The 22,072-nt window shown below is 43.4% G+C and overlaps 1 protein-coding gene across 3 annotated transcripts in view; it reads left to right on the top strand.

Moving 5' to 3' along the window:
- Positions 1-937: 937 nt before the first annotated feature.
- The window catches only part of VASH2 (vasohibin 2), an 81,350-nt gene continuing 60,215 nt past the window's right edge, over positions 938-22,072 (top strand). For all 3 annotated transcript variants that reach the window (XM_060247169.1, XM_060247177.1, XM_060247185.1), the window contains exons 1-4: positions 938-1,121; positions 1,972-2,430; positions 14,314-14,402; positions 19,672-19,728. In XM_060247169.1, coding sequence (XP_060103152.1) covers positions 2,155-2,430; positions 14,314-14,402; positions 19,672-19,728 — 422 coding nt within the window. In that variant the 5' untranslated portion in view covers positions 938-1,121; positions 1,972-2,154. The remainder of the gene's footprint in view (positions 1,122-1,971; positions 2,431-14,313; positions 14,403-19,671; positions 19,729-22,072) is intronic.

Below are 22,072 nucleotides of genomic sequence, written 5' to 3'. Positions count from 1 at the left end.
CCTGACATATTTAAGTCCCTGCATTACATGTCAGAAATTATGATGAATAATGAAGTTACACTTACACATGGGAGACTGGAACATCGTGCTTTTGTCAACAAAATGGTCTTTTGTTTCTCCCCCCCCCCTGTGAATGTAACAAATTCTGCATCCAGGAGTTTTGTGGTTTGATTGATACCCACATTCTCTAGGACTCCTTTGGGTTTTTGTTCACTGACCACATTCTCTAGAAACGTGTTGAGATTCGTTCACTTGACATTTGTTTGTATGTTCTATTATAGAAAGTAATGCAAAACCTCGGCTCTCTGATAGGCGTTGGCTACATGTACAGGAAAGAGGTCTTGCAGAATAAATGGTGTTAGATTTAAAGCTGTGACCGAACTCCTGTTTAATTTTGCAAACTCTGTGGTCTTTGTCATATATGCAGACCTACTGTCACTCCCGTACACATTTCTAGGCAGCTGGGCGTGGAAAAAAAGTTCCTGGGCCTGAACCAAAAACAAAGGTTTTTTGTTTGTTTGCTACACAAAACAATGTTGTTGTTTTTTAAAAAAAGAGAACATTTTTTCTTACCAGCCAGGCCTGGTAAGAAAATACCGCGAATTTGGGACCCAGGATTTACCAGTGTATTTAGACACGTATGTGCCTGTGAATGAACATTAAATGATACCACGGCATAATTATTTTGGGTGACTAAGCCAACGTCAGTGTTATTTGTAGAAAAGCGTTATTTGTAGAATATACAGTGTTATTTGTAGAATGCCGACAGTGCTGGAGAAAGATGCTCGGAATAGCCACTGACTCCGCGGGAAAAGCTCCCAGCGCCCAAGTGATCAGATTTCCCGGGCTGGTCTTGCTCGGCTGCCGGATCAGCAGCCAATCGGAGTGCCGCAATGCCGCGACGAGAGGTCGGCCGCTCCCTTTTGCACCTCCCTTCTTTGTTGCGGTGCCCAATGGGGGCGCTCCGAACGTCTGCGGCTGCCGGGTAACATGGTTACATGTCAGAGAGTAACACTTGATCATGGAACATGGAATGAGGCGAAAGCGAGCGAATCCGCTGCAGCAGCACCAGCCACAGCCGCCTGGAGAAGCTCCGGTGCAATGAATCCCGCCGCAGCCAGGTGAGGACGGCGGAGTCGGGGGATGGGTGGGGTCCTCTGTTGTAAAGCAAGGGAAGGCGGGGTGGGGGGAGAGCTGTCTTCGCTGAAGAATGGCTTGCGGTGCTGGCAACAGGCAGCGAAGCCCCCGAGTCCCAAGGCCGTCGCGTTCCATAATCTCCTTGCTCTGTTGCTGGGATCAGGAGCTCGGTGCCTAAAAGGAATCCCCGGTTCCCTTCGACCTGCTGCAGACCAGAATGTCTATCGCATGCCAGTTCCCTAGACCTGAAAGGAGGATGAACGTGCAGAGGCGCATAGTGATGCTAGATCGGATCTCCTCTCATCAGTCCCTTAGCGGGGGACTTGTGAGGTCTCGGTCCCTAAAACGGGCAGAATCTGCCTTTTCCATTTGAATCCCCTTCTTCTTCTATGGAGTCCAGCACGCCATAGCAGCTGTTTCCCCTTTCCCCGGCATCTCTGTGTGATACAACCTAGGACAATATGGTTAACCAGGGACCCAGCCGGCCAGCAGGTTTCATTCCCTTTTGTGTGACAGTTTCCAGCGGCTATATAAGAGAGTGAAGGAGCTCTGCTGCCTGCTATTGTCCCGGTGAGAAATAGCTCCAGGGGCGTTGATCCAAAGAGGGGCTCTTCGGGACCTCCTCTTTTGTTTGCAGACCCAGGTGAACAGGATAAGCGCCCTAACCTTGATTGCTGCCGCCCTATTGTTCAGGAATTGCAGTTGCCAGCAGAAAGGGCTCTCAGGTCCTGCATCTCCCTGGAGCAGATTCTGACCACTGTTTTGCTTCAGCCGCTTTGTGTGGCCCTGTCTTCTGCTGACATGTGTTTGCCCGCCACTCTGCTGTTTTTCCAGATTCTGTCTGCAAGAGGAAAGACCCGCCAGTGATCTTCTTGGCAGCTGTTAGCAAGCAACTTTGGGTTGGCCTAATTCCTTGAGCAGGAGACGGGGCAGAAAAGATGGCTTGGCTGGGGTATTGAGCAGCCTGTGTTCCCCTGCCCTGCTGTGTCTGGACTGCTTACTCCTGTGAAACTCACAATGACAGGATCCAGCTCCAATGCTTCTCGCAACCCCCACCCCAAAGGAGAGAAGGGGGGCCGCTCAAGGAGCACGCACGCTCGACCCATCAGTACAGCCAACAATGGAGGCTCAGAAGAGGAAGACAAAGATGGAGGAGTGCTTTTCCTTGTCAACAAAAGTGGCTTTCCTCTTGATGGGCAAACCTGGGAAAGGATGTGGGGGCACGTGGCAAAAGTGCACCCCTCAGGCAGAGAGATGGTAGCCGCCATAAGGAATGCAGTCTGCCTTCCAAAAGTAAGTTCTGTCTGTTACCCAACATCCTTGTGCTCTTCTAAAATGGTCCCAATTTAGCTGCGTTGCCAGAATGCAAAGTATGCAAATTCAAACACTTACAGATACTTCCTTATCTGTATGATTGTTTCAGCTTCCAAAGTGATGGTTTCCCAAAGAACACAGAGATTTTTTAAACCCCTTTTGTGAGGAAAGGTGTAAGGTAGATGGCCAGAGCAAGAGACAAATATAAAAATCACAGATCAAATCAGGGCACTGAAGACTTGCCCTGTGACCTGCTCCAACCTCCTTGGTTTCTGGGCTTTGCCCAGGTGTCAGCATAGTGCTGGGCCCTTGTAGCCATGAGAACTAGTAACATTTTTTTTTTAATCTTGGATTACCAGATTTTGTGCTAGAGATTCTGCACCTGAGGTGTGGACTACTCCCAGCCCTTGCCTTAGCAGGCCCTAGAGATTATCTATGTATGTTACCCAGCAGCTGCTGCTCTTATTCCTGGGAGAAATTTTGTAGTTGCATATTACAGTTGAGGCTGGTACCAGTGAGACAGTCATCTGGCCATTTCCATTCTAAGCACTTATTTTGACCAAGTAATCACTTTCCACACATCTACTGAGTGATGTTGTTTGTCTCCAGGAACAGTTGGGGGTGGGATTGCAGCTCTCTGTGAACAGCTCCTGTGTGAAAACTGCAGCCAAAGTCAGAGATGAGGCTCTCCAAGTGGCTGCATCTCTGAGGCTGGGCTGTATGCAACCATTTGCAGCCCGTGTCTATGCCTTTCTCGGAGGTAAGTCCTGTTGACTTCAGCAGGCCTTTACTCGCAAGCAGGTGTGCACAGGATTGCTACCCAGATGACTGAACAAAACAGGTAGCCTTATGTGGTTGAGTAGGAAAATAACCATATCAATATTGTAAGACTACACTGATCACAGACAAGGGGGGGCATCTTTATTAAGCAGATCTAGTGAGCTGCACTTCTCCAAAGCCATGATATAAAACTCTTTTATTTTTCACTTATTGCTTTCACTTGCCTTGTAACTGTAAATGAAGGTGTGACTGTGTTTAGTAAGAAAGAAATGTGAAGTTTGTGTTAATCAGGGGAGGGAGGCTGAGGATGGCATAAGTACCCTCCAAGGAATCCAGTGAAGCATCCAGGGGCTGCAGTTGTTTCAACAAGTCAGAGAGAAAGTCTCTTGAAACCCTGTTTCTAGAAGGCTGAAAAGATCAATGCAGGAAGGCAGAGTCTTCCCCAGAGCTGATGGAATGTAGAACCAGCATTTGGGGTCATATTGATATCAAGGCAACCAGTCTGAATTAACCTTAAGTACACTTCTTGCATGCCCTACAGACAGGTCTGTGAATATCCTGCACTAAAGACCCTGAATTCTGCAGTCCATTTGAGGAACACACTATGTTTTGTGACTTTATTATGCGTCTCTGTTGCCCAAACAAGACAAGATGCTAGGAGACTTATGATTAGAGATCCTGCTTTTTTTCAAAAATGGCAAATCTCAACAGGGTATGGGAGTGCAAAGAATCAGAACGGGGTGGAACCTGCCATTCCCTCAGTTAAAATAATCTCCCCTGCCTGCTGCTGTTTGCCCCACTGGAGGAAAACATACAGAGACATACAGATGTACTGAGCCAGTGTGTTTCCTCCTATAAAGCAAAGAGGACAATTTAGACTGAGCCAACAGCCTGGATAACACCTCCGCCCCCCGCCTGGGTCTGATAGGGACATTTCTGTTAGGTTTGCCAGGTCCAATTCAAGAAATATCTGGAGACTCTGGGGGTGGAGCCAGGAGCAAGAGTGTGACAAGGATGATTGAACTCCAAAGGGAATTCTGGCCATCACATTTAAAGGGACTGCACACCTTTTAAATGCCTGCCCTCCATTGGAAATAATGAAGGATGGGGGCACCTTATTTTGGGGCTCATTGAATTGGACCTCCTAGTCCAATATTTTTTAAACTTGGCAGGTGTTTAGAGGAGAGGCGCCAAATGCTATGCTGAAAATTTAGTGCCTCTATCTTTTTTTAAAAAGCCTCTCCAGATCCCCATGGATCGATTCTCCATTATATGGGAATCGGTGTCCATAGGGAATAACAGAGTGCCCAGCAGACATTCCCTCCACCATACTTTATAATAACCCTGAAGCAGGGGAGGGCCTCCAAACCAGGGGATACCCTGTCCCCAACTGGAGACTGCCAACCCTAATTTCCATGGCTACTAAAGCAACCCCCTCCAAATGCATGGGAACTCTGATTGGTGATCTTTCAGCAGTGCATTGAGTTTGGCCCTAGTCATGGGAAGCAACGTGCTAAAGTCCTGTTCTCTGGCTTCCCCTGGCTCCTAAGATTTCATTGTTTACACAGTTCCAAACAGCTGGTCATAAAGGCTAGGATATTACTTATAAAGAAAGAAATCTGGGATTGGTTATCAGCTTTGGCATTTGTTATTAATTCCATATTTTGCATGACAAAATATGGTATACACACTGCAGGGACCCGGTCACATTTGAAAAAAAAATTCCCTTTCAAATGAACTGGGTACAATGAAAAAACTATTAGGAAAAGGAGATGCTCAGATCACTACTATCCTGGGTTGTGTTCACACTACACTAAATAATGTGTTTTGCAACTGGATTTTTACTCTGTAAGAATAGCAAAACTCCAGTTTCAAAATGCATTATTTAGTGTAGTATGAACACACCCACAGTCACAGAGATATTGACAGTGCCATCCTAAGTAGAGTTGCACCCTTCTAAGCCACCGTCTTCAATGGAGTTTTCCCCATAAGCATCCTGAAGAATGCAGCACCAAGGCAGTAGGAGAGAGAAGAGGCCTCGCCTGAATTGTTCTTTCTCCTCTCTTTATTAATTTCTATAGTAGGGCTTCAACTTACACGCAATTGTTCACTTTGACAGCTGGTGGCCCAGCATCTGTGCATTAAAGTGAACCCAGTTAGTTCAAATATGGCTTAGATCTGGGACATGCATGTGGATCTGCAGTTAACTTTCCATCAGCAATACTCATGGTTCTCTCCTTCTGGTTTGAATCAACTGTATTTTGAAGATTGCAAATCACAATTTCATGTATTCATGTCACTGACGATAAATTATTTAAACCTGGATAAGCTTTGCTCTTGGAGGTTAGGAATGATCTTGACAATGGGATCTACTATCACAAGGCAGTGAATATATTTTGGGTTGGGCTGTTCTGTCCTTTGTGTGTTTGATAAAGTTTTGGTTTAGTTTTGGACCTCAAAAAGGCCCGGTTCCCTTTGTTCTGAGCCTCCTGTGTTTTGTTTTTTTACTATTGTCAACTGCACAATCCCTTTACATTTGATTTGAAAAATGAGCCTAGTAATATTTAACTCTTAAGCTTTTAAAAAAAGTTGGCCACTCAAGTGCCTGTCCATCCATTTTAATGCATTTGCAGCTGGATGAAACTGATTCCATATGAATGGTACTACTGAAATAAGTTCTAAATTACAAAGCATAGAATTCTGGCAGATATAATAAGAATGGAATCTGTGATTATGGGTAATTTTCTTATTAGAGGGTTGGAGCCAAGGAACACACAGAATTCCTCTTGGTCAGAAAGAAAGAAGGATTTGGATTTCAATGGACTTCCAACACTCCAGTTGCTACTGCAAGCCAGTCTCCTCAGATGCTGCCTTTTATACTCCCCCAAAGTTTCCATTCTGAATTCTAATTAGCCATCATGTGAGCATTGGTTGAAATGTCTGTGCTGATTGATGGAACAGTTGATGCAAGAGACACTTGAGATGGAAAAAGATCCCAACCCTTCCAGCCACCTGTTATGCCTGCAAGACTCAAAGGCTGGAGAACGTTTTTCTTCTTTCAGGCAGTGATTTCTCATTATCTCAGCTTTGTTCATTCCAGCAGTACCTTAAACAACACCAGAAAACTGATAATAAAAACCAGGAGGATTTTATAGTCAATTGCTCTTGCAGTTTTAACACTGCAGTAAAGATGTGGCTTGCTTGGCAGGCTGAATTCTTGTTTTCCCACTCTAGCGGTTTCCTTATCTTTAATTCCAGCCGAATATCTGGAGCCTCATCAAGGTGGGCAGCCTTCATGTTCTTACAGAGAAATTATCCCAGTGTGCTGCCCATGGGGGTCTTGGTATCTGCTAAGGTGTTTTCTGGTGCTTGTTTCTCTTTGGGTTTTGAACAAAAAATCTTCCTCAAAGGGTATTGAATGGAACAGGAGGCCTCTCCCTACAACCTGATTGACTGACAGCACCTCCCAGGCAGGTTTATCATGTCCGCTCCTGTAGATTTTCTTATGGCATTGGGCTTGGCAACCTCTTCCTTGGGTCTACCAGATGATCTCAGGAAAGTTGTTCTCCTGGGCTGGTAACACAAGCAAAAGCCCAGCCTCTCACAGAGACCAGATGGGAAGGAAGGACAGAAAGAGTTACCAAGGGGTTTTTATTGGGGAGGGGGAGGCAAACCAAAGACTTATGCTGGGAAGTGAAAGGTAAAGGTAGTCCCCTGTGCAAGCAATGGTTGTTTCCGACTCTGGGGTGATGTTGTTTTCACAACGTTTTCATGGCAGACTTTTTATGGGGTGGTTTGTCATTGCCTTCCCCAGTCATCTACACTTTACCCCCAGCAAGCTGGGTACTCATTTTACCGACCTCAGAAGGATGGAAGGCTGAGTCAACCTTGAGCCGGCTACCTGAACCCAGCTTCTGCTGGGATCTAACTCAGGTTATGAGCAGAGCTTGGACTGCAGTACTGCAGCTTTCCACTTTGCGCCACTGGGCTTTTTATGCTGGGAACAGCAGTCCTTAAGATTTGTGCATTCCAAGTCATGAAATACTTCTTGAATTAAGCCCAGAAGCAAATAGGTAACAGATGAAGTTGTTCCAGCACTGATGTCATGTGCTTGAACTGGCTTTCTCTCATCAGTTGGCATGCAGCTGCATCTTGGACCATTTGAAATTTCTGAGTCTTCAAGGCTGACCCCACACAGTGTGTGTGGCAGTTATCCAGTCTTAGCATTACAGTAGCTTGGTTTGACAAGACAAGATCATCTGAGTCCAGAATGGACAGCCTTAACTAATTTTGAATGCTTACTGCAGAATTAACAAGTTGGGATGCAAGACAGTCATAGTTTATATCATATATTTACAAAAATGTGAGCACGCGTGTTCATAGTTTGAGCTCTGGCATCTCTCCTCCATGTTTTCTGCCTCCAGATCATCATAATATGCAACCTTCACTTACAAAGCATATCTTAGTTTTGTTTGGCGGTATCCCATAGCCACCAGACACTTCTAGCCTTGATTCTGAGCAGAAAATTTACTGTCAATTTTTTAAATTACTTTTTTAAAGAAAAGAAGCTTCTTGGTAGCACTGAGGAATGAAAATAAAATAACTCAAAAATCACTATGTTCACAAGGCTGAGAATGATGAAATCCAAAGTTCATTAGCTATCAATTGCATCAAAGTCAAAATCTTATCTGCCCCATCAACATGGATCCATTATAATTCTTCCCACACCTACTTGACCACAGCATTGGCACCAATTCATGATGGAGCCAGCTGCCTTTGGGACATAGCCAATAAAATATAGAGTTGAGTGTCATCAACACTTTGGTGACACCCAGGGCCTAGGCTCTGTATGATCTTATGCAATGGCCTAATTTGGTGAGGTGGTTCAGAGCCACTTTGGTGTAGTGGTTAAGTGTGTGGACTCTAATCTGGAGAACCAGGTTTGATTCCCTACTCCTTCACATGCAGCATCTGGGTGACCTTGGGTCAGTCACAGTTCTATGAAGAGCAGTTCTCTCAGAGCTCTCTCAGCCCTACCTACCATACAGTGTGTCTGTTGTGTTTAGTGGAGGGAAGGAGATTGTAAGCTACTCTGAGTGAAGGGCAGGGTATAAATCCAACTCTTCTCCTCCTCCTCCTCCTAGGCATGAGTATACAGCTCTGAGGGACTTAACAGGTTCAGTAATCAGATTCTGCCTCTCTGATGTTCCCTACCTGACAGAATAGATCTTACCTTATTTTCCATTTTGTGCAGAGTACAGCATCAAAATCTAATGATTAGACTAGCAAAAGCAACATGGGAAGATATGCACTTATCCAACTGAAGATAAAGATGGTCTGCCTGTGTGACAAAAGTTGTCTCAGTCTCAAAATCTGGCCTGAAGCCCAAGTTGATCAAAAGTAGAAGTGTTGTTTGGGTAGTCATGGAGTTGCTTTGCCACCATCTTCTCAGTCACCTTGACCCAAGTCACATGGCAAATTTGAAGCTGGCCTGTAAGTTTGGCAAAGGATTTGCAAAGGATTTTCCTATGTGGAGGTCTTTTGTATTGCCTTTGAAAGGTTTGCAGAAATCCCCTTCCATGCAAGTATCTTAGTCTTAGTCCTCAAAGGAGTTCTGATCTTATCCTGACAAGACTTAATAATTTAATAAACCAGAAAGGGCAAGGGTTTGTTTTTCAAACAGCAGTACAACCCCAAGGGGCATCAGTCAGGGAGAGCAAACTGAAAACATCTCTACAAAATGGACAAGTGGATGCTTCTAATGCCTCTAGCCCAGGAACTGTACTGAATCCAACATTTCAGGAAGATTTTATCAGGGAAAAAAATCTAATCAAAGTGCCACAGTGATTTTTGAAAACCAGCATCACAAACTGAAGTGTAGAGCTGTGCAAATAATTAAAATTTAGTGAGAAAATATCAAATCATTAAAAGTCTGTACAAACAAGTGGCTGCAGCCTGGATAATCAGCTTTTAAAATGTTCTTGCACAGCCTCTGCTTTCTCTTACTCCAGCTCTTCATACCAAAGAAACTAGGCAATCCTGTAGCTCAGACGCCCAGCATCTGGCCACTGTCTCCTGCTGCAGCTGCCAAAGCTTCAGCTGTTTAACACATCTCTTGCATGTGTCCATGTCAGTTTGTCAGTTGCTGCCACAGAACCTTGACATGTGATATCATAATGAGCTGTCTTTTGTGGGTGCACAAACAGCTGCAGTGAATATGCTGTTGATGTACCAGTCTGGGAGTGGTGTTGAGAGATGGAAATGTCTCTCCTGTGCTCCACAAATGAGACTAGAAAACATTGCTTTAATTAGAAATATAGGTTTGCAATTAGAACAAAGACTGGACTAACTTAGACCAAGCTGGTGCCAGCAGGCATTGCATGCGATTGTTGATGAAGTTGGAATCCTGTGTACACTTTTCTGGGAGAGAGTCCTGCAGAGCCCAGTGACGTTTATGTTTAGAAATAAAAACTTAAGATTGGGCTGCATGTGCTTCCTTTTTGTGGGTGGGACAGCATGTTAAATGTAAATATATGGGCCAGGAAGGCCTGGGTTTAACTTCCTGTTCATCTTGGTGCAATTACTCCCTCCTCAGTTTACCCTTCCTCACAAAACTCTTGTGAAGATAAGAACATAAGAGAAGCCATGTTGGATCAGGCCAATGGCCCATCCAGTCCGACACCCTGTGTCACACAGTGGCCAAAAACTTTGTATATACACACACACACACACACACACATACACGTACCACCTTTTATCCGTTCTAACCCAACTGCTCAGCAATTTCATTGAATGCCCACGAGTTCTTGTATTATGAGAAAGGGAGAAAAGTACTTCTTTCTCTACCTTCTCCATCCCATGCATAATCTTGTAAACCTCTATCATGTCATCCCGCAGTTGACATTTCTCCAAGCTAAAGAGCCCCAAGCGTTTTAACCTTTCTTCATAGGGAAAGTGTTCCAAACCTTTAATCATTCTAGTTGCCCTTTTCTGCACTTTTTTCAATGCTATAATATCCTTTTTGAGGTGCAGTGACCAGAATTGCACAAATGAGACCGCACCATCGTTTTATACAGGGGCATTATGATACTGACTGATTTGTTTTCAGTTCCCTTCCTAATAATTCCCAGCATGGTGTTGGCCTTTTTTATTGCAATCGCACACTGTCTTGACATTTTCAGTGAGTTATCTACCACGACCTCTTGGTCAGTCTCTGCCAGTTCACACCCCATCAACTTGTATTTGTAGCTGGGATACTTGGCCCCAATGTGCATTATTTTGTACTTGGCCACATTGAACCTCATCTGCCACATTGATGCCCACTCACCCAGCCTCAACAGATCCCTTTGGAGTTCCTCACAATCCTCTCTGGTTCTCACCACCCTGAACCATTTCGTGTGCTCTGCAAACTTGGCCACTTCACTGCTTACTCTCAACTCCAAATCATTTATGAACAAGTTAAAGAGCATGAGACCCAGTACTGAGCCCTGCGGCACTCCACTGCTTACTGTCCTCCATTGCGAAGACTGCCCATTTATACTCACTCTCTGCTTCCTATTAATTAGCCAGTTTTGGATCCACAAGAGGACCTGTCCTTTTACTCCATGACTCTCGAGCTTACTAAGGAGCCTTTGATGAGGAACTTTATCAAAAGCTTTCTGGAAGTCAAGGTAAACAATATCTATCGGGTCTCCTTTGTCCACATGTTTGTTCACCCCCTCAAAGAAATGTAACAGGTTAGTGAGGCAAGATCTTCCCTTACAGAACCCATGCTGAGTCTTCCTCAATAACTCGTGTTCATCAATGTGCCTACTCATTCTGTCCTTGATAATGGTTTCTACCAACTTTTCCAGTATTGAAGTCAGACTGACTGGCCTGTAGTTTCCCAGATCTCCTCTGGAACCCTTTTTAAAGATGGGGGTGACATTTGCTACCTTCCAGTCCTCAGGAATGGAGGTAGATTTCAATGAAAGATTACATATTTTTGTCAGAAGATCCACAAGTTCAACTTTGAGTTCTTTCAGAACTCTTGGATGTATGCCATCTGGACCTGGTGACTTATTAGTTTTTAATTTATCAGTTGTAGGACCTCTTCTCTTGTCACCTCAATCTGACTCAGGTCTTTCAACACCCCTGCCAATATAAGTGGTTCTGGAGCAGGCAAACACTTCTCATCTTCCACAGTGAAGATGGAGGCAAAAAATGCATTCAGCTTCTCAGCCATTTTCCTTTCCTCCTTCAGTAATCCTTTGACCCCTTGGTCATCCAAGGGCCCCACTGCCTCCCTGGCTGGTTTCCTGCTTCTAATATATTTGAAGAAATTTTTATTGTCGGTCTTTATGTTTTTTGCAATATGCTTCTCATAGTCCCTTTTTGCCTGCCTCATCACAGTCTTGCATAGGGTTGCCAAGTCTAATTTAAGAAATATCTGGGGACTTTGGGGGTGGAGCCAGGAGTCTTTGGGGGCGGAGCCAGGAGACATTGGGGGCGGAGCCAAGAGCAAGGGTGTGACAAGCATAATTGAACTTCAAGGGAGTTCTGGCCATCACATTTAAAGGGACTGCACAAATTTTTAAATGCCTTCCTTCCATAGGAAATAATGAAGGATAGGGGCAGCTTCTTTTGGGGCTCATAGAATTGGACCCCCTGGTCCAATCTTTTTGAAACTTGGGAGGTACTTTGGGGAGTGGCACTAGATGCTATACTGAAAATCTGGTGCCTCTATCTCAAAACACAGCCCCCCCAGAGCCCCCAATACTTGCGGATCAATTCCCCATCATTCCCTATGGGAATCGTTCATAGAGGTGCATGATGGCTCTGGGGGCGGGGCTTCCCCCTCTGGCCAGCTGGCTGGGGGAGGGGGGAAGCCTGTAAAACCAGGGGATCCCCCTCTGGGACCTGGGGATTGGGAAGGCTAGTCTTGCATTTGATTTGGCACTGCCTGTGTTCCCTTTTATTAATCTCACTTGGACTCGCTTTCCACCACTTAAAGGAGTCCTTCTTACCTTTTACAGCTTCCATTACTTTGTTTGTTAACCATGCAGGCCTTCTCCTATACCTGTTTGTGCCTTTCCTAACTTGTGGCATATATTTTATCTGAGATTCTAGGATTGTAGTTTTAAGTAGCCTCCAAACTTCCCCAAGGATTTCGACTGTATTTACCTTTCCTTTCAGTTTCCTCTTCACATGCCTCCTCATCTCAGAGAATTTACCCCTTTTATAATAATAATAATAATAATAATAATAACAATAACAACAACCACAGCTTTTTATTTCTATCCCGCCCTCCCCGCCGAGGCAGGCTCAGGGCGGCTCACAACATAAAAATACATTATACATCGAGTTATACTTATAAAATTTTAAAGTTTTAAACATTTTAAAGTTAAATGTGGTTGTGCTGGTCTTTTGGAGCAACTCTCTACAAATGGTGAAATCAATATGGTTATGGTCACTGCTCCCAAGCGGTGCAATCACTTTTACATCTCTCACCAAGTCTTGGGCATTACTTAGGACCAAATCCAGGATCGCCCCACCCCTGGTAGGTTCAGAGACCATCTGCTCCATAGCACAGTCATTGAGAGCATCTAGAAACTCAATCTCTTTCTCTCGACCAGAACACATATTGACCCAATCAATCTGCGGGTAGTTAAAATCACCTATGATGACCACACAGTTTTACGTCTAGCCATTATCTTTAAGCCTTCCATCATATCTATTCTTGAATGAACCTTGGATTGAAGGTTGGGATACAAATGTAACCATTTAGCCAAATGACATCTTCTCTGAAGGAAGCTGTCAGCTAGGTAAGTCTGAATCTGAATGTCCTTGAGACAACACAAGATTACAAGTCCCTGACACAGCAGACCTAATGCTGCATCTGCACAAGCAATTTTGAGGGTGTGATGCTGTTAGTGTGCCAAGGCAACTGTGTGGCATGAGTTCTTCTCCTTGGAAGTGAGCTAAGAGTGTACCAGCAAGGAACACTGAAAGAGGCATCAACCAGCAGCCCTGGTTGCCTTGTGAACCTTGAGACTGTGAACCCTGCTTGTGCTGGTGCAATGCTCCATTCAGTAGTCACTCATGGTCACTGTGTAGTGAGTTGTTGAGGTCACAGTATTATGGTTGGTAGAGGGACTGTCCACTCACTTGTATTAGGGTTTGTATGAAATTATTTTAATGTTGTTACCGTGTTGATGTATTTCTGCTAAAGGAGAACCTGTTTTGTGCAGAGGAAAACAGGGCATAAAGGCCAAGGCCTCCCTCAAATGCTGCCTCCTGGGCTAGCAGTGATATTCAGAGGCTTACTGCCTTTGAATATGGAGGTTCCCTTTAGTCACCATGGCTAGTAGCCACTGATGGAACTGTCCTCTATCAAACCTGTTCAGATTTCCCCAGTATAAGCAGAGGCAGCCATCTTAGCTGAACCATTTGCCTTTACAACACAAGGCATTGGATCCCTTTCTGTGTGTGCGGGTGCTTGTGTCCTTGCAAAAAAGCTTTCTTCTGTTTCCCAATAATACCAATAACCTAGACTATATACATCTAAAACTCTTGCTGATTTCAAAACAGGGGGAAAGGAAGGCTTTTATTTTGCAACCCCCACCATAGGAGAGAGGAGCTGTGGAGGAAGACAGGAATGCTTCTCTGAACAGGAGTCAAAGTCCTCAATGAATTATTTCAAAGAGGCCTTTTTTGTAGAACAAGTTCAGCAAGAACATATTTGTATATTAGGCCACACCTCCTGACATCACCATTGTTTCACACAGAGCTTTTTTTTGTAGAAAAAGCCCAGCAGGAATTTATTTGCATATTAGGCCACACCACCTGACACCAAGCCAGCTGGAACTGCATTCCTGTGCATTCTGCTCAAAAAAAGCCCTGATTTCAAATTTTATTGGTATTGAATGCATCTGACAGATTAATCACTTAACAACTGTACTATTTGTGTGAATTCATTGATTCTAGTTTCAGAGAGGCTTCAGAATTTGGGTTTCTGTGACTGAACCACTTTTTCCCCAGCACAAAAGCAAATATGGGATTTGACTCCAACCCATCTAAACATCTCTTTCTCTTTGTGCTCAGCCTTCAGTGCCAGCCGTGCCAAACTACAAGGCTTCCATGACTATCCCAGAATGGCTTCAGGCAATACAGAATTATATGAAGATGCTGCAGTATCCTTTCTGGAAAGCAGACCGGAGATGCAAAGCTGAAGTGTTAAGCTTATCTGTTGAGTGGTTGATGAAACGGGGGTGGAGGGAGGGCATAATTTATGAAGTATCAACCTGACAAGAGGGTAGGAAATTAATTAGGAGAAAAGTGCTCTTTGCTGTCTTTTGCAGCACTCGGGAAGATTTGTAAAGCTACCTATGCAGGGAGCTCTCCTTTTGGTCTTTAGGGTCCCATAATTAGTATTAACTGACACTGAAGAGGATATAATTGAAAAGAGATACTTCACCTCTATCGACAGTTCTGTTCCTGGCTTGCAAGATCGTTGGAATGAGGTTTTGCAGACCTCTGTGTTGATAAATTACAACTGCATAAGTCCATGATCCAGTTCTCTAGCCATCCTTGTTGTCCAAGCCCTTGGCAAACCACAGGAGCCTGTTGTGAGCTGAAGCCATCAGAATCTGAATGGCAACCCGTCATTAGGCTAAGAACACTATGGAAGAAGGACTGAATCAAATGGCAGAGTTGTAAAAAGCAACCATCATCTGTGAATGGTCCTCTGCAGAAAAGCTGTGCCTGTCCTACTCCCTGTCACGGGTTCCATCAGATTTCTTCACAGGTCAGAAAGACATTAATCCCAATCTGGTTGAAGTTGATGGTGTGATTCATTTCCATTGAAAGCCCTGGGACTTCAGACAGCTGTGATTAACTTGTTTCACAGGACCTGCACAAATAAATGAAGCTTAGGGTTGCCAGCCCCTCCCCCAGTGAAGGATGCAGGGGTTAGCATTGCTAGATCCAGCTGGGAAACTCCTGGAGATTTGGGGGTGGAGCTTGAGGAGGTCAAGAAGCTCCGTGGGGTACAGTGCCCTAGAGTCCATCCTCCAAAACCATCCATTTTCTCCAAGGGAAGTGATCTTTATAGCTTGGAGATGAGATGTAATTCTGGGGAATCCCCAAGTCCTACCTGCAGGCTGACATCTCTAGCTGGAACAGGACACATTTTGACTTTTCTTTTACCATAAAGTAGCATAGGGTCTGTTGTTCTAAGTTTAAAATTTTGATTGTGTACAGACATACATCAACATAGCATTGTGTCAGCTGGGGAAGTGCTTCACTAAAATATACATAAAGGCTTTTGTCCAGGATTAGTCTCAGGGGGACTCCCCACCATCACCATTGTGAGAGAAACTGATTGGCAGAATGTTGGTTGAACAGGCAACTCCTCCTCCCCTTCTCTAAACTGGGATGCTGAAAGCCTGGATTGGCTGGCTGTTATGTTAGTCACAAACTTGCTGTTCCTCCTCTCTTGGTACAGTTGCCAACCTCCAGTTGGGAGTTAGAGATCTCCCAGAATTACAGCTGATCTTCAGATTTGAGTCCAGTGGCACATTTTAAGACCAACAAAGATATATTCTGGGCATAAGCTTTTGTGTGCATGCACAAAACATTGAACTTTGAAACAAAACAGGTACATTGAAAATCACCAACCATTGCATATAGGTAGAGGGTGGGGAAGGTGTTGCATTTCAGATTTCTGCTATCTTAATTCTGTTTCATTACTTACTGGACATCCTGTCCTGTTGGTTGTATTGATCTACACTGTGTAATCTGCCTGGAGCCTCAGTGAGAATGGTGAACTATAAATAATGTGAATAAATAAATACTTCAGACAACCAAGCCAGGATGATATAGACTGCAGAGAGGGAGGGAAGCCATATTCATGTGGGCTCAGCAACAGTAAAGATAACTAGAAAATTTTCAGATTCTGAGGAAAATTCACCTCCCTAGGAAAATTAATATCAGGTTTGGAAACCTGGTTTATTTTGAGTATGGATCAACCTAGATGCAGTGGGAAAAACTTCCCCTTAAATTAATATGGCCTAGGACCTGCCTATGTGAGGGATCGTCTCTCCCCACATGTTCCCCAAAGAGTACTGAGATCGGGAACCCAAAATCTTCTCGATGTCCCCGGGCCAAAGGAAGCCCGCCTGAAATCTACCAGGGACAGGGCTTTCTCTGTAATGGCCCCTTCCTGGTGAAACCAGCTGCCGGAGGAGGTGAGGGCCCTGTGGGACCTTGCTCAGTTCAGCAGAGCCTGTAAGACAACCCTCTTCCGGCTGGCTTATAACTAACCGGCATAGGAAACTGAGTGTAGTTCTATTAGATTTCTGTTATGTTTTAATGTTTTAAACTGTGTAAAATGTTTAAACTTAATATTTTTATGTTAGATTTTATGTGCTGTGAGCCGCCCTGAGCCACCTTAGTGGGAAGGGCGGGATATAAATCGTAAATAAACTAAAACTAAATAAACTATAACAGCAGTTTGAAGTTAGTGTGCAACAGTGGAAGGCTTGAACTCATTCTGTATGGTCCCATGCTGAATCATGGCTATGTGGAGTGGTAAATTGCCTTTAAAAGATAAATATAAATTGTTTTTAAAAGATCAGTGAATGACTGGATTAAAATGGTTATTCTCCACTCTTCCTTTGGGGCTCAAGGCAGTTCAAAAATTCAAATATAAAACATACAGAGTACAATAAAACTATGAATAGTCCCCCCCCCCCCCCATTTCTGTAACCTATACTCCATTATAGAGATAAAAGTAGTCCCCTGTGCAAGCACCAGTCATTTCTGACTCTGGGGTGACGTCGCATCACAACGTTTTCACAGCAGACTTTTTACGGGGTGGTTTGCCATTGCCTTTCTCATCCCCAGTTACCTCCACTTCCCCCCTAGCAAGCTGGGTACTCATTTGACGACCTCGGAAGAATGGAAGGCTGAGTCAACCTTGAGCTGGCTACCTGAATCCAGCTTCTGCTGGGATTGAACCCCATTATAAGCCCTACCAAATAAAATGGCCTAGCAGCATTTCCTAAATACTTCTAAATATTGGTCCCCTTCACTACATCTAAACAGACTCTGATTTTTGCTGTAAAGACCTTCTGTCATTGTGAAAGGATGCCTGGCTGGATGCCATGGATAAATTTTCTCTTCCCAAGCACTTGTCAGGAAAAGCTGTTTCCAAATCCTGTCAAGTGGAAGGAACAACCCACTTATGTGAACACCCTGAGTCAAATCATTGCTTCTTCCCTCCTCTCAGGCCTAAATGGCTAGAGCCTCTGGACAATCAAAAATTCCATCAGCAGATCGAAGAGGCTTCTGTGTACTAGGAGTTCTTGTGAACTCTTAGAGGCAATAGCCCCCATCCCCCACTGGTCATCAGGAGTGAGATCTGGCAACCCTAGATGAACCTGCTTAACTTCCGTTGTCATGTATGGGCTACTTTACTGATCCTGTCTACAGACTAGAAACAGAGGCTCTCATTTTTGCACCCATCTGGGTAAGTCTGCTGTCCTCCTTCTGAGAATGATTTAAAAGCTACCAAATACAAACTGCTAAGTTAGCCACATGTTGAATATGGGAAGCTCAGCATGGGTAGCACCATTCTAGTCACATGATGAGGTTGTTGCAAATTTCATGGACAATGAATTGTATGAAGAATTTCCAGTAGATTTGTAAGCTCTTTCCTCTTTCCCAACCCCTGCATACCTTGGCAGAACATAAGAGTGGATGAGGCAACTCTGATGGACAGGAAATTATTAATCACGCCGCAGAAATTCAGCAGTTCAACCAGGGTAGTCAAGATGTACCACAGGCCCCCCGGTAATGATTTCTCACTCCGCATCACCCAGATCCAAATACAATATCATTTAAAAGCAAATCACAGGATTTGTTTGACTTCATAGGCCACAGGATGACTAGGGTGCCCTTAGTCACCTTATCTTGGCGGCTCTGAATATAAGAACTGTGGCTACAATCCAGAAAACCATTTCGGGGGGGGGGGGGGCTATTGAATAAATTGGGGCTTACTTCTGAGTAGTTGTATTCACATTGCTTCCTTTGAATAACTGGTTATGTTGCTATTTCAGTCAGCTTGAAATATCTGGTTCTCTCCAAATAATGTAAATGTAACCCTCCTGTGCTTTCAGGGTCCCCAAAGGGGATACAAAAAGATCCAAAATGTTTCCCCATAAGCCATAACCCATGATACATCATCCTCCATATTCTCCTGCAGTAAATGGGCTGATTGTTCTACCTTCTCTCCTTTTGAAAGTCTCCTGAAAATGATGTTGGATTAAGTTACACCCCAGTTAGGATGAACACAACATATAATACTGCATGTTGTAAAACCTGGTGAGGGAGCATAAGGGCCCCGGCCCCCTGGTATGGTGAAAACTCCTTTAAGAACCTAATACATGTTTTATATTGATATGGCAGTTGAGAGAAGAATGTGTCAATCATTTAATATTTTAAAATGCTTATACTTCCCACAAGTTTTGTGCTGAAAGAAAAGAACACGAGACTCCCAAGAAATTAATATCTGATGTCATTCTGGAGTTGCCAATCCCCTGTTGGGGGCAGGGAATATCCTGGTCTGGAGCACCCCCCCCCCCCCCGGCTTCATGGTCATCAGAAAGCAGGTGTGTGTGTGGGAATGGAAATGTCTGCTGAGTACTTCATTATACCCTATAGAGACTAATTCCCATATGATCTGTGGGTATCTGGGGCTTGGGGGTGTGTGTGATTTTTTTGAGGCAAAGGCACCAAATTTTCAGCATAGCTTCCAGTGCCTCTCTTCAAAACAACCTCCAAGTTTCAAAAAGATTGGACCAGGTGGTCCTATTCTGTGAGTCCCAAAAGAAGGTGCCCCTATCCTTTTTTTCCAAATGGAGGGAAAACATTTAAAAGGGATACTGTCCCTTTAAACGTGATTGCCAGAAGTCCCTTTGAAGTTCAATCATGCTTGTCACAACCTTGCTCCTGGCTCCACATGCAAAGTCCCCAGATATTTCTTGAGTCAGACCTGGCAACCCTGTTGCAAACCCCAGATATTTTTATATTTGTACCCCTGCACAATATACTTCCTGAAATAATCCTTGAAAATGCAGGGTTTTTTTGTAAAAAAAACATTGTATTGAATGCATCACAGTGAAATCATAAGTCATTATTAAATTTGAGTCTATTGGATCCCAATAGTTCATTACTAAAGCCCATTCTTCGTTTTAGGAGGGTTAAATTCTTCAGGCAAAGGCAATTATGAAGTAAGATTAAATTACTTTTCCTTGCATGTGGGACTTTGTGATTAGAATCAATAGCTTTTTTATACCTGAGTTATGTTGCCAGATGAGCTCCCATTAGACTCACCTGTTCAAATCTTCTCCGATTCCTCCCCACCCCTGCAGTTATTTTGCCTTCACGTAATAAAACCAGATACAATCACACAGGAACTCAATTCTTCGAAATTAGAAAATCAAGACCTTTAAGTGGGTAAGTCATATCATTGCTGGTGCTTAGTTTCACTGGGCAATATTTTTGCAGGAGTTTGTGGGGTTAGAAAACACTGGCTGCTTTAGCTAAGGATCTGCTTGAGTGTCACTATCAATAATATTATATCCAAGACTGAACTTCATATTTGGTGGTGATGTCCCCATCCAGAACTTTTTTTCTGGAAAAAGAGGAGCCGGGAATCTCAAGAGGGAAATGAAGGAGAAACATGTGCCGTTCATAAACTTTTAAACATTTTTTGAGAATTTTGTTTCTGCAAAGAGGTTCTGGAACTCCATCAGGAAAACAGTGTACGGACCTCTCCCCAATGCTGGTCCAAATTGGAACCTGTGAATCTGATAATTAAATTAGAAAGATGCTGGGAGCTTCAGAACGTGTGTACATTCATTCCCTGGTGTCTATCATCTTCCTCTCTGCCCCCTTTGTTTTCTCCCTATAGGCTGAAATGTAGACTGCATGGTCCTTAGGGCAGGAATCCACCTTTTATGTTATGCTGTAAAACACCATGCTCCGTGGTGTTGCTAGAGAATTAATAATCTGCTTTATCACAGAAAGTTGTGTCACCCTATAGGCCAGTGAGAAAGAAATGCCCAAAGTATCTTGTCGTAGCCAGACTATGCTGTCACTGTTGCTCTGTTGCATTTGCTGCTGTCAAATCTCTGGGCCTTTCCAGAAAATTCTTTTTAGTGTTATAGTTAAGAACATCCCCTTGTGTTTTTCCTGCTGCTTTCTAGCATGAACATAGGTTTCCATGCAATAGCAGGATTGTAGTATAACAGTATGCAATCAGTACAGTTATAGAGATTTTTGTCTGTGACATCAGGCTCTGATTAGCTTGGTTTTTATGTTATTTTTAATTATTGATCTGTAAGAAATCTTGAAAATTATACATTTAAACATTTTTTTAAAAAAGAGAATAAACAATTGATTTGCTGGACCTGACCCAAGTCTGTCTAACCTTTCTGTTTCCAAAAGAAGCCTCCCAAACTAGGCACAAAGATAATGACTGTCCCCTGTCTCCAGGGCCTCTTAGTTAGAGAGATTCTGAGTCTATAGCCAGAGATTCCATTTTGCGTGTGCTGTTTTTACTTCCTTGTTGTGTGAGATCTAATTTATAGAATATAACATTTATCTGTGCTTGGCTGGAATTTTTAATGTAAAGATATTTAGTAAGTTGGTGGGTGGGGAGTTTCCATAGCATTAAATTAGCAGAGAGCTTTTTTTTTTTAAAATGAACAATATTTTCCATATCCTTCATGAAAGTAAGCTCATTTGGGCTGAATATTTACCATCTGGGCTGACATCCATCTTCAGTTTGGCACGTTTCTTTTTCTGTCCAAGGCTGAAAGTGGCTCTGACAAAATTCAGCCAGTCTGTGCTAATTTATTCAGTAGCTTGCTGGCAAGCCTTTAAAAAAACTTTCTGCAGTTCTGAGACAGTCTCTAATTTTTTTAATAAATCCAGCTACATTGCATAACCAAGCCCAGACACTGGAAGATTCCTGACTGGATCTTCCCAGTTTTTTTTAAAGGCTTATAGGTTCCACACAGTCTCTTGATTTGGAGGTTGGGAGACAAGAAGGTTAAACATTCGGTCATGTTATTTTGATGCCCCTCCCCTTTGCTGTTGTTTTGCCTGGAAAGAACAAAAAGATGGACAAAGAGAGGGTTCATGTATTTTTTTCTTCTTCTTAGTGATAATAACTGTGTGGAGCACTAAAACCACATGGAATGGAAGGGTTAAAACAAACTGGGACCCCATACCACATGACAGCTTAATCTTTTACAAATGCTGGGAAGAGCCAAACATAGAACTCCCAGCCTCACCTCTGTTTTGGTCCACAGGATGTTCAAGGAAGAGCTTATTCAACATATTTTTAATACCAGTGGGAATATCTATATAATGATAGCTACAGCTGGCTCCTACTCCAGTATTTAAATTCTTAGTAAGAAGTGCTTGCATATCCCCCCCCAGTTATGGGTGCAAAAATAAGCTGATGTCCTATTTTGATAGGAATTGTTAATGGCTGTTTGTTTAATGACTAGATCCTGTTTTTCAACCTGCATGCCTAAAACAGCTAACACAGCATTCTTTAAAATCCAACCTTTCCATTGCAAAAACTTACTATTTCTAAATGAAAACCATTAAAAATGAGCCCATGTGGAGGAGCAAAGAGAAGAGAAAGAGGCTAAACACTTAAAATATTGAACTCAATAACCAAAACTATTTGTCTATTTCAGCTTCTATTTCGCCCTCCCTGGCAAGCAGGCTAAAATAACAAAAGCAAAACATAAAAATCCTTCAACATATGGCAAACGTTTAGTCC

Source organism: Heteronotia binoei, chromosome 1 (genome assembly GCF_032191835.1).
Source record: "Heteronotia binoei isolate CCM8104 ecotype False Entrance Well chromosome 1, APGP_CSIRO_Hbin_v1, whole genome shotgun sequence".
NCBI classification, from domain to species: Eukaryota; Metazoa; Chordata; class Lepidosauria; order Squamata; family Gekkonidae; genus Heteronotia; species Heteronotia binoei.
The sequence above is the reverse complement of the archived record's forward strand: the minus strand, read 5'-3'. Positions and strand labels throughout refer to the sequence as shown.